The sequence below is a fragment of the Copadichromis virginalis genome, linkage group LG22 (genome assembly GCF_057382275.1).
Source record: "Copadichromis virginalis isolate Kocher_CV1m ecotype Utaka linkage group LG22, C_Virginalis_male_GT1.1, whole genome shotgun sequence".
NCBI classification, from domain to species: domain Eukaryota; kingdom Metazoa; phylum Chordata; class Actinopteri; order Cichliformes; family Cichlidae; genus Copadichromis; species Copadichromis virginalis.
Window position 1 is genome coordinate 30,589,603 of NC_140638.1, and position 12,244 is coordinate 30,601,846.

At 40.4% G+C, this 12,244-nt stretch overlaps 1 protein-coding gene across 1 annotated transcript in view; it reads left to right on the forward strand.

Moving 5' to 3' along the window:
- The window catches only part of hpca (hippocalcin), a 53,440-nt gene that overhangs the window by 37,492 nt on the left and 3,704 nt on the right, over positions 1 to 12,244 (forward strand). Inside the window, exons 3-4 of the mRNA XM_085446002.1 lie at positions 3,021 to 3,302; positions 7,578 to 7,683. Coding sequence (XP_085302128.1) covers positions 3,021 to 3,302; positions 7,578 to 7,683 — 388 coding nt within the window. The remainder of the gene's footprint in view (positions 1 to 3,020; positions 3,303 to 7,577; positions 7,684 to 12,244) is intronic.

A 12,244-nucleotide genomic window follows, 5' to 3' on the forward strand; every position in this document is an offset into this window, starting at 1 on the left:
GGAGCATAAAGATGAATAATCTGGTCGATTTAAGTAGATTCGTCACCTTGCATGTGACACAGCACAATCGGATCAATTGGTGTTAGAAAAATATTCAATGTTGCACCTTTAACTACCGTCTGAACAGCATGGCTTGAGTTATCATCTTCTGATATCAAAGTTGCATGTTTTAAAATAAGTCTCTTTACCTATTGTTTCTCCAAAATCAGAATCTTCCTGATCTTCAAACATTTCAAAAGTGCTTTGGATCCTTTCATTGTTGGTAAAAATAAGTCCTAAACTAGGCAAATATGTCACACAGCAGAGTTATGATTTATATCACGATTGTTAGGACATCCTTGCGTCTTCTGTACAGACATGTTTCTATCTGTGATCTGTAACACTGACAGCAGTCTTATCTCCGTCCACCACAGAGCACTGTCTAAACCCAGTCCTTTATTCAGTGGGGAGATTAGCATTATGAAATGCCACAGTGACCTGACCTCACAAGTTATCTCATCTTATGCACATGGATATATGTGTAGTGGCTGCAGAGCTTTACACGTGGGTTAAACCTATGGAACAGCTGTGCGTGCTGTCCTGAATAAGAGTTGTACAAGTTAAAGCCCACCCCTCACTGACCTGTCACAGTGGTCACAGCTCTCAGCAGATCAACTGCTTCTGAGTGTGGGAGATGCTGGATGCTTCACTAAACACAGTGAAATTTTGAACACTGTCAATTTAAAAAATATTTATTAGGAGCACAACCCTGCTGATTTTTCCCCTCCAGTTGTGAGTAGAAATCCCAGCCATCAGAAATGGTTTTGTTACCTCATTGCCTCTATTTTAAAGGTCTTTGTAAAAGAGCTTTATTTCTTTTGAACAAAGACCAGGGATAGAAGTGACTTTTACCTCCCTTTTTTTCCTCAGGCACAATTCCGCTTTATCAAATGTGAGGGCTTGAATAGAAGATAGCGTTGGCTTTTCTGATCCAAGACTAAGCTCCTTTTCAAAATCATTCTTATCAGAATAAGAAGTTAAATGATTGAAAATGTTACTACTCAAAGTTTTGATTGAGAAATTTGATCTCTGACTGTTCTGATGTTTTGAAAAAATTATGTTAGTTTCCTGGCTTCTTGCATATACAGTTGTGGTCAAAAGTTTACATACACTTGTAAAGAATATAATATAATGGCTCTACCGAGTGTCCCGTTATTTCTAAAACTCTGATTTTTCTCTGATAGAGTGATTGGAACAGATACTTCTTTGTCACAAAAAACATTCATGAAGTTTGGTTCTTTTATGACTTTATTATGGGTTAACAGAAAAAAGTGATCACATCTGCTGGGTCAAAAATATACATACAGCAGTGCTAATATTTGGTTACATGTCCCTTAGCCATTTTCACTTCAATTAGGCGCTTTTGGTAGCCATCCACAAGCTTCTGGTTGAATCTTTGACCACTCCTCTTCACAGAATTGGTGCAGTTCAGTTAAATTTGATAGCTTTCTGACATGGACTTGAAAACATGTGGACAATGCTGTTCAGCATTGTCCACATGTTTTCAATGGGGTTTAAGTCAGGACTTTGGGAAGGCCATTCTAAAACCCTTATTCTAGCCTGACTTAGCCATTCCTTTACCACTTTTGATGTGTGTTTGGGATCATTGTCCTGTTGGAACACCCAACTGTGCCCAAGACCCAACCTTCGTGCTGATGATTTTAGGTTATGTTGAAGAATGTGAAGGTAATCCTCCTTCTTCATTATCCCATTTACTCTCTGTAAATCACCAGTTCCATTGGCAGCAAAACAGCCCCACAGCATAATACTCCCACCACCATGCTTGGCTGTAGGCATGGTGTTCTTGGGGTCAAAGGCCTCACCTTTTCTCCTCCAAACATATCGCTGGGCATTGTGGCCAAAAAGCTCAATTTTTGTTTTGTCTGACCACAGAACTTTCCACCAGAAGGTCTTATCTTTGTCCATGTGATCAGCAGCAAACTTCAGTCGAACCTTAAGGTGCTGCTTTTGGAGCTAGGGCTTCCTTCTTGCACGGCAGCCTCTCAGTCCATGGAGATGCAAAACACGTATGACTGTGGACAATAACACCTGTGTTCCAGCAGCTTCTAATTCTTGGCAGATCTGCTTTTTGGTGATTCTTGGTTGACTCTTCATCCTCCTGACCAATTTTCTCTCAGCAGCAGGTGATAGCTTGCGTTTTCTTCCTGATCTTGGCAGTGACGAAACAGTGCCATGCACTTTATACTTACAAACAATTGTTTGCACTGTTGCTCTTGGGACATGCAGCTGCTTTGAAATGGCCCCAAGTGACTTTCCTGACTTGTTCAAGTTAATAATTCGCTTTTTCAGATCCATGCTAAGCTCCTTTGACTTTCCCATTGTAGCGTTTGTGGGCGTTTGTATCCAATGAGCCCTATTTAACTGGCCTAAGAGAAGTCAGCAGCTGTAGTCACTCATAATCACTCACAAGTTAAGAGGCCATGCTATGAAGCTCAGTTCACTGACAACTTTGTAAGTCACCAAAATTGCTAATTCATGTTGCTGTATGTATATTTTTGACCCAGTAAATGTGATCACTTTTTTCTGTTAACCCATAATAAAGTCATTAAAGAACCAAACTTCATGAATGTTTTTTGTGACAAAGAAGTATCTGTTCCAATCACTCTATCAGAGAAAAATCAGAGTTTTAGAAATAACGGGACACTCGGTAGAGCCATTATATTATATTCTTTACAAGTGTATGTAAACTTTTGACCACAACTGTATGAGCAACACAATGCTGAACTGCATACTGCATTTATTACAACAGCAAGGCTTTATAATAGAAGAGTCCAGGTACTAGACTGGCCTATCTGCAGTCCAAAATAGACACTGATCACCTAGAATTCAATGCATTTTATGCAGCATCCCAACTTTATTGGAATTGGAGTTGTTTTATATTATTCTATAGACATAAAGAAAAAGTTAAAGGTCTTATTTTGAACCCTGTCTCACCTAATATCTGCTTTTTTTAACCTCAGGGTTTCTTGAAGGACTGCCCCAGTGGAACCTTGAATGTGGAGGAATTCAAGAAGATCTACGCCAATTTCTTCCCGTACGGCGATGCCTCCAAGTTTGCCGAGCATGTCTTCCGAACTTTTGACACCAACGCCGACGGGACAATAGACTTCCGGGAGTTCATCATTGCCTTGAGTGTGACGTCACGAGGAAAGCTGGAGCAGAAGCTTAAATGGGCCTTCAGTATGTACGACCTGGATGGAAATGGGTATATCAGCCGCGAGGAAATGCTGGAGATTGTAGAGGTAAGCAAGGGAAGCTGGTTAGTTTTGGTGGAAGTAAACACTTCTTCTGGCCTCAGGTGCTGGTGGAGGGGTTGTCACATGTAGACCATGCGATTTCTCTCAAAACCTTCCGTTATAGCTCATTATGACACTTTTATTAGGGCCACAAGGTTACTGCCATTTAAAAGCAAACTGTTGTTGCAGTGCTATCTACTGCATTTAGCTAGGTCACACATCACATTTACCTCTTGACTGTATACGCTTACCTAATTGCATAGTGAGTTGATGTTGGTGGCATCTCCCCCACCACATAACCAACAACAAGCTAATTAACTCCCTTTAAATGGAAACTCAGGCTAGATAAAAAGTTAGCCATGGCAGTTTTGAAGTTGTAACACTGGAATCATTAGTAGCATCCTAGTTTGCGAACATGAATTAGAGTGCCTTAGCAGCTCACAGACACTTAGTATCATCACTAAATAATATAAATACTTGTGCAAAAATACTTTGTCATCTCCCTAGCAGGCCTTTATATTAGTGCTGTCAGCATTCATCTCGTTAAAATGACGTTAACGCCATAACCGCGGCAAATCTCCGTTAGCAAGTTACCGCGGATCACCCCGTGCGTGGGGCTGCAAGGTGTCAACGTGTTAACGAGCTAACCGAGTACATTATTTCATGAATGAAATCACTAATGTAGACTCTACAGTATGCTTGCCATATGTGTAGAAGATCCCTTCTTATCTGTAGCAGTTGTAGCTCAGGATATAGAGCGGGTCGTCCACCAGTTAGGTGATACTCAACCCCCAAATTGCCTGTGATGGACCTGTGGGCATGGTATGCGAATGTAGCTTGTAGTAAAAAGCACTCAGTAAGAGTAGTAAAGCACTTTGATTTATGGTCCATTTCAAATTCTAAATCCCCAAACCTGATTTCATTTTCATAAACACACATCATGCGACTGAAACAGGAATGTTCTTGAATAACTAATTTGATCTCACCAGGAGTCTCAGTATGTTTTCTTGCTTTTTCCTGCTTGTTCTTTCCATTGGTCCTTCAAATTTTCATCTAGCACATGGTGCAAACTACATTACAGTTTGTATTGATCAGCCAATCACAGAGATTTATACAATACTAAGAAAAGACAGAGCACCTTTAATAAATACTCCCATTAGTTATGTTAAGTAAGTTAATGCATTCATTTAAGTATGTGGATGAATGCATTAACTTACTCTAATAGGCACCCTGAGTGCAGCATTGGCACAGGCAACAGTTTGCAGGAAGGCTGTTAAGTAGTGCTGCATCTAATCCTTTCACTGTTGAAGAGAACAAGCAGAAGGACTCATATGTCAAGATATTGGACTGAGGATCTCGCTGTGTATTCTGTGTGTGTGTATGCACTTCTGGATTCTCATGGATTAGCAAGTTAAATTTAACTTGAGTTTATCCCTGAGTGTGCAGAATGCTAGGATTATCTACAGGCTCACTGAGGTTACACACCGTTAGGGAAAGGAGGGGACCATTATGTGCTGAGAGTGAGCAGGAGAGTGGAAGGGTCATGACTGAGGTCAGATTTGTTTTACACCACATTATCAGATTAATAAAAGCTCTACACTTTTGCTGATCAATGGACGTGTCCATCATTATAACCACAATTTCAATTTCTTGCATATTGTGAGTTGTATGTGGGTGTGGACACACAGGAAGGAGAAAAGGACTCGTGCAGATTGGTTAGACGGAGAGATCGAGGTGGAAACGACGTGCAGCAGGTCAGGGTGATTAAAGATAGATATTTGCTAACAAGCAAAAGTTTGCTGAGAAAATGGAAGGAGCAGTTTGAGGAGCTGATGAATGAGAGAATGGGGAAAGATGGTGAACTGGGAAGTGCAGAGGATTAGTAAGGAGGAAATGAGGGACAGAGGGCGGTGGACTTACTAACCAAATTGTTCAACACAATCCACAAGAGTGAGAGGATAACTGAGGAATGGAGAAGCCTGCTGCTACGGATTTTCAAGAGGTGTCATGTGCAGAGCTGTAGTAGTGATGAGCCAGCCCAAGAAAATATGGGAAAGAGCTGCTGATGCTAGGTTGAGAAGAGAGGTGACGATCGGTGAGCAGCAGTGTGGCTTCATACTGACAAAGAGCTCTACAGATCTGATGTTTGCTTTGAGAGTGTTGATGGAGAAGTGTAGAGAAGGATCTCCACTGTGTCTTTGTGCATCTAGAGAAAGCAGATTATAGGGTGCTAAGGAGTGTCAGGAGGGAGAGATGTATGTGAGGGTGGTGCAGTGCATGTATGAGAACAGCAAAGACATTGGTGAGGTGTGCGGTAGGAGTGGCAGGGAGTTAACCCTAACACTAACCAACATGGAGGTGGGATTACATCAGGAATGAGCCTCTTCCTCTCCAGAGGGTTGGTGTGACAGAGGAAGATGTTAGTGATAGGCTGAGATATTCAGATGATCTGCTGTGGGGAATCTTAAAAGCAACAAGCTGTGCCCTTCAGTGAATCCTTTACAGACTATGGCCTTGCTATGGTGGAGTCGCTTTTTCTACTCTGGCACAATTAAAATTGGGTGACTTATTAACAAGTATCATAACTGCTCTTCCAACATATCTTTTCTGTGAAATTCATATTTTAGAGTCCACGTCTTTACTCATAACCTGAATTTGAGTAAACACCTGCAGTTCAATCCAAATGTGATTTTTATCAATTCTATTTTTTTGTGTAAACCTTAATATTCACATCCATGAAATGTGCTAAAGATATATAATCCAAAGTTGTAATACCATTTTGTACCACAAGATGGTGCAAAGACTCACTATAATATTTAATGTAACCAGCCAAATCGATTGAAAACTGAGCGCGGGAGGAAGTAAGAGGAATATCAAAACATCTCAACCATCTACAGTCATTCATCTCAACACAGTCAGTTGTAAAATGCTGCCCCCTGGTGTTTAAAGTTTTTTGTTTTCCTCAACAAATGCAGGGATAACGTCCACATCCCAAACCGTGAACTTGTGTATCACAAAACCCTGTTTTCTCACTAATTTTCTTATGTTCATTTTATTTTATTTTTTAACTTTCTAGCTACCTTAGTAAGTCAGCTTAGGACAATATTAATCAAATATTGAGCTAACGCTGGTTTGAATGCTGTTTGTCTGTCTTAATGATGGATGGATGCTACAATATGCCCTTAAAATGGTATAAAGTAAGAGTACAGCTGGGCTCCATTTCAACTTGAGCTGATATCTCTGCAGCAAAATCCACAGACATCTTGGACATAACGTCATCGCTGTTGTGTCTTCAGATTCTGTTGTGGTCCCGAGTCATTAGTGAGCCTTCCTGGGAAGCACATCTGAGGATACCTCTCATTACAGGGAGCCACCTGGCACACCTGTTGGCATTAGCTTGACATTCATTGTTGGTGAAAAGATAAAAGGAGCCAACCATGAAACTGAAGGGTTGTTGCACACTAATGATGGCATAGCTGAATCATCTGTGCTCAGACTTAGGGCAGTTAAAATACCTGATTATTTCTGTGTGCCTGACGCCTTTGTCACTATTTTTCTCCTTGGAGTTTTTTTCCCACAGTTTTTTGAAGGACGGTGTGGGCATGAGACTTTACAGTCAGAGGAGATAACATTTTAGAGCCAGTGTATCTTTCTAAAAAGCACAGAGGGCTCATTTCCTGCGAGCTCCCTGCCTCTGTGACGATGCTCCTGCGACACCGATCTACAGTTGCTTTTACACCCTATACTCCCAGCGGAGGAGATTTAATAGGCACGTAAGCTGATTTTAGATCTGCGCCTGAGGCCAGCTGATACTCGGAGCTTCTCTTGCAGAGGTTAATTTAATGCTATCAGGGGACGCGGCGTGCTCATATCGGTCAACAGATAAAGATGTATGAAATCAATAGTGTAAGCCCTGCTTGTAAGCCCTCCGTCCCTTTACCCCGCTGCCACATGTGACCCATGTCACCGTGGCGCGATGGAGCGATTCTATAGGCACACAAACGCTGCGTGGGTATTTCTGGAAAAGCTGCCCAGGGAGCAGCTCTTAGCATCAGGAGCAACAAATGTCAGTGAATCATGTGGACTTTCAGAAAGGCTGTTTATCAGCATCTTGAAAGCTGCAGTGACTTTATTTTTTTTAGTTCAGTTATGTTTTACTTCTTTCCTGCTGAGTCTCCTTAATGGGTCCCTGCTGGCTTGAATTCACTTATCTTTCTTGTTCTCCTGTCACCGCCCACCCAACCAATCTCTCTCTCCTTCTTTTTCTCTCTCATCTCTCAGGCCATCTACAAGATGGTGTCATCTGTGATGAAGATGCCAGAGGATGAATCCACGCCGGAGAAGAGGACGGATAAGATCTTCAGACAAATGGACCTCAATAATGATGGTGAGAGGAGGAAATGGCAAAAAGGAGGGTGCTGGGGAGAGACAGAAAAAGAAATGAGGGTAGCGCTGGGTGAATGTGACAAGATCATCTTTGAAATGTGCTAATTTTGTTGGGGACAAAAGACTTTGTACAGAATTCAAACATTTACAAAAAAAAAATGTGGCTTTCATTCACACGTGAAAAACAAACCATTTTGTGTGTGCGCGCATGTGTTTAATGAAAGCAATTAGTCTTTATGTGTCACCTTCTTGTTAGAATAGCAATAAACAGTGCAGATGAGGCCAGAACTATTAGCCATCGTCTGAAATTGTATTTGACTAAAGTATTTCCCAAGTGCTGTCAAACAGAGCAAGGGTTTTTAAACACAGCTCTTTGAAGGTTTGATTTTGGATTCTTACATTATTTTTATTTTTTTACACAAAAGCAAAATTATTTACCCCCCACCCCTCCCCCCTGCCGTTAATTATCAGCCCCCTGATGGTAATAGATACTTGTTGGTATCTTTTTTTTGCTGGATAACAGTCTGCAGTCATTTGCTGTAGTCTCAAAAACACTTCTGAGCTCTCCACACTCCACATATTTTCAATGCAGTGCAGGTTGATGCAGCTTGGGGCTTTGTGACTTTAGGAGGTAGTGCTTCACCAGGAGCGACATATATTTTGGGTACTTGTCATGATGAAGGACAAAGTGCTGATCCAGACCTGGTTTTACTGCTGACTGCTTGAGGCTTTCTTTCAAAATCTTTACGTCCTCCTTTCTTCATGATTCCTTCCACCTTCATGCATTTCTCAGTTCAAGATGTGCTGAAGCATCCTCACAGCGTAAGACCCCCACCACCGTGTTTCACTGTGCTGAGGGTTTTCTTTGGGCTGTGCATCCCTCCCTTCTTTCTCCAAACATAAGAAACACCTCTGTGGCCAAAAAGCTCTAGTTTCATCTAATCTGACCAAAGGATGTGCTTCCAGTACGCATAGTCTTTCTCCAGGTTGTCCTCATATGGAAAGAAATATGTCTCAAAAGAGTTGCAAATATGGACAATATGATATAAAGCATAAACTAAGATTCACGAATGTGTCCAATGATTTATCTTTTGCTCAGCTCACAAATCCAATAATTTTCTCTTTCAAAAACCTTTCTGTGCACAAAAATGTGTAAAACTACACGTACCATCTCTCGCTCACTCACAAAACGTGTGGCGAATTACCAGATGCGCACAGATCACGCCGCATGAGACTGATTTAACGCACAAATCCACAAATGTATGCTGCTTTCAAGTCCCAGTGTAAAACTGGGACATCTTGCCTTCCACTGTATAGTTGAGGGTTTGTTTTCTTTTTGTTTTGCTACCATTACCACCATGATTATTCATTACACTAACATTAATGTTAGCCTGCCTTTATTAGTGAATGGTGACATTAACATTAAAGTGTTATTCCACATTATTTGCCTTAAATATATATTCAAACTATACAGAGATTAGTTAGCATACACTCAGTCCAGAGGATGATCCACAATGATGTACAATCGTGGTGTTCCATATCTGCAGCTGAGCACTGGCTGACTTTTCCCAGAGGAAGAACGTCCAGCATGTAACACCAGATTATTTAAACCACATATTAACCTTTATAGGCTGCTGTATAGTATCTGTAATTGTAAGTCATGTTTTCTAGTTTGTTTTTGTTAGAAAAAGAAACATCAGGTATACAGTGGAAGCCCAGATGTTCCAGTTTTACACTGGGACTTGAAAGCAGACATATTTCTATCTATATCCTTAGCATACTTTAATGTGGTTTGAAGGTGTGTCTTCTGCAGAAGAGCAGTTTTTCTTGGTCTGTAACCTCTGCAGGGTTCTAGTGGTTGTCTTCTTTGAGACTACAATTCCCAAAGTGGTTATGAGAGTCATCGTGTCTTGGCAGATGTTCTGGGCTCTTCAGAAACATCTCTCACAAGTTTTCTTTCCAGAGTCTGAAATCTTTCCTCGCTGAAGTTTTTATACTTTGTGTAAATTGGAAGATAACCATGGTAACTGTAATTTTGTCTGATATTGTGTGCAAAAAGAAATAACTTCACAGACTATCACTGCCTATTGTTGTGCATCCTTTATGGCCTTGGCTTCTTCCAGCATGCACCAAATCCCAAAGCAAAAGTTATGTGAAAATGGTTTCATTGGCATGGGGATGTGGCTTTACTGTTGGCTGATTGACAAATATATTGGTTATCATTGGTTGACAGATCTTTGTTGAGATATTTTACTAAAAGCTAAACTTTTGGGTAGGTTTATCCTACCCAAAAAGCATTTCTAAGGCATTAACTGCAACTCTATGTATAACGTAAGCACAATGAACTGTGGGTAAATCTGCGAAGTCAACAACAAATTCAGACATACCAAAAGTGTTTGCCAAAGAGCCCACGTGTACGTAAAAACTTGGGGTTGGAACAGACATAAGCCCAGACTGATTTAGCAGGAATGCAACTCAAACTCTGTAAGTCTGAGAGTGTGGACATTGGGATTGGGCTTCAAACTCCATGACGCAGAGAAGTAAGGGTTTAAAGGCTGTAATGATGTAGCTGCACAGGAAGAGGCCAGCAGTAATAAAAATTAGAAAAATGTTGCAGTAACTGTCGAAATAAACACTGGATTGATTCAAATATGATTTAACCATAATTCTGACATAAAACACGAAAGATCGTTACATGATTCTGAATAAAAATCTTCCACTTGGTTCTAGTGTTGGTTCTATTTATCTAAAAACTGAAGAAAAATGAAGGCAAGAAATAAAATACAAAGAAAAGGAAGATGAATGGGATGTAAGGATCTGTACTTATGCCTTACCTACCTCCATTAAAAGCTAACTACATAATTGATGAAATACATATACAAATACAAGACAGACTACTCTCACATGCTTGGGGGCAATTAGCTTAGCCTCGCATAAGAGCAAAAGAAGGAGCAAGTGTTTATCAGGTGGTTTCTGCTGGTGTAAAGATACACACCAAACACACATGTATCATTATACATATATATTCTATTATACATTATAGCATTAGTAAATGTTCAGACAAACTGTTTTCTGGTTGAAATTTTATGCTAACATAAGCTGCTACAGAAATGGAATTGTCAAAGTTCCTGAACAGAAACACCACAGCATGTATGTAGTGTTCAAGCTAGCATAAAACAATTACATGATCATAGCTAATGCCACTAATGGAGAGCTAACTACATATTTGAAGCTACACTAGTGTTTTGGTGCCACCATGTTTTTTTTGTTGTTGTGGTTTTGTTTCCTGCCAGAAGCAAAGAGCGCTAATTTATCAGCTATTGCTAGCAAGCTTGGCTAACTGTCACTACCCGATCCGTACCAGAAACAAGATCGGTACCACGCATGTGCAAAAGGTGTCTACTTCTGGCCGAAGCTTTTTACGATAGTTACGGGTCAGAGTATCTGTTAAGATGTTAAGAATAATAAGTATAGCTTAAAATGTTTGCAATAATGAAATATTTCAATATAATGTAGACAAAAACTAAAAATAAAACGACAGTTACGGATCAGGACTCCCCGATCCTTACTGAGCATGTGCAAAGTTGGACTGTACAAATTGGTCTACCCGATCCATACCGCCCATGTGCAATGTTTTCTTCTTCTTCTGTTTTGTTTAATGGCAGTTTACTCCCCAGTGTATGAGGATACTGCCACCTGCTGACCGAGCGAATGAGCCCTATTGTAAAATGAACTAGCATCATTACAAACGCGTGTTAAATTTGATTTAGTGATAGTCGTGTGTTTATGCTTGTCTGTGTAGAGAGGATTGTTGGAATAGTAATGATGATGTCAGCTATCACTGTCAATTGTCATTAAACACTTAATCTGACTGATGAATCTTCACGTGACATATTACTAAGTCAGTATTATTAAGTCTGTAATTAGGCGCCATTCTTCATACTTTACGGCGCTGTTGTTCAATTGTGGGACGATCTCTGTTGAGGAGAAAAGCATTAATTTGTTTGTATACGAATTATCCATTGTTTAAATGTCCCGGGCAGTCGAAAAGGAGGCAGAGCTGTTGAGAAATGCTATGAGCTAACTGGGCGCTAACCGTGTCACTCAAATACATTAACTGTTGCAATCTTGGCAAAGAGAGGAAGTGACGTAAGATTTGCGCATGCGTGGTACCGATCAGGTTTCAGGTACGGATCGGGTAGTGACACTAACAAGTAGCACTGATAAACTGTAAGGATACAATGTGCAGACACATTGGCTAATTGTAGTCTGATAATCCAATAAAATGCTTCAAAAGGTGCATTTTAAACAGCCCAAACACACACACTGTATATTCTGTAAACATACATTTTAATTCTGTAAAGTTGGCCATTTCACACGGAAATACCATTTTTCCCACTTGTATATTTGAGGAGGGCGTTGAATACATTAGTAGGTTAGTTTGGAATGTGCACTATCAACTAGTCACCAGCTGTAGTATTGTGTAGAACAAGCAAATATTTGTGGACATGACTTTGTTGAGGCTGACACACCTCTTTATCAGAACATTAGTTATAGTAACA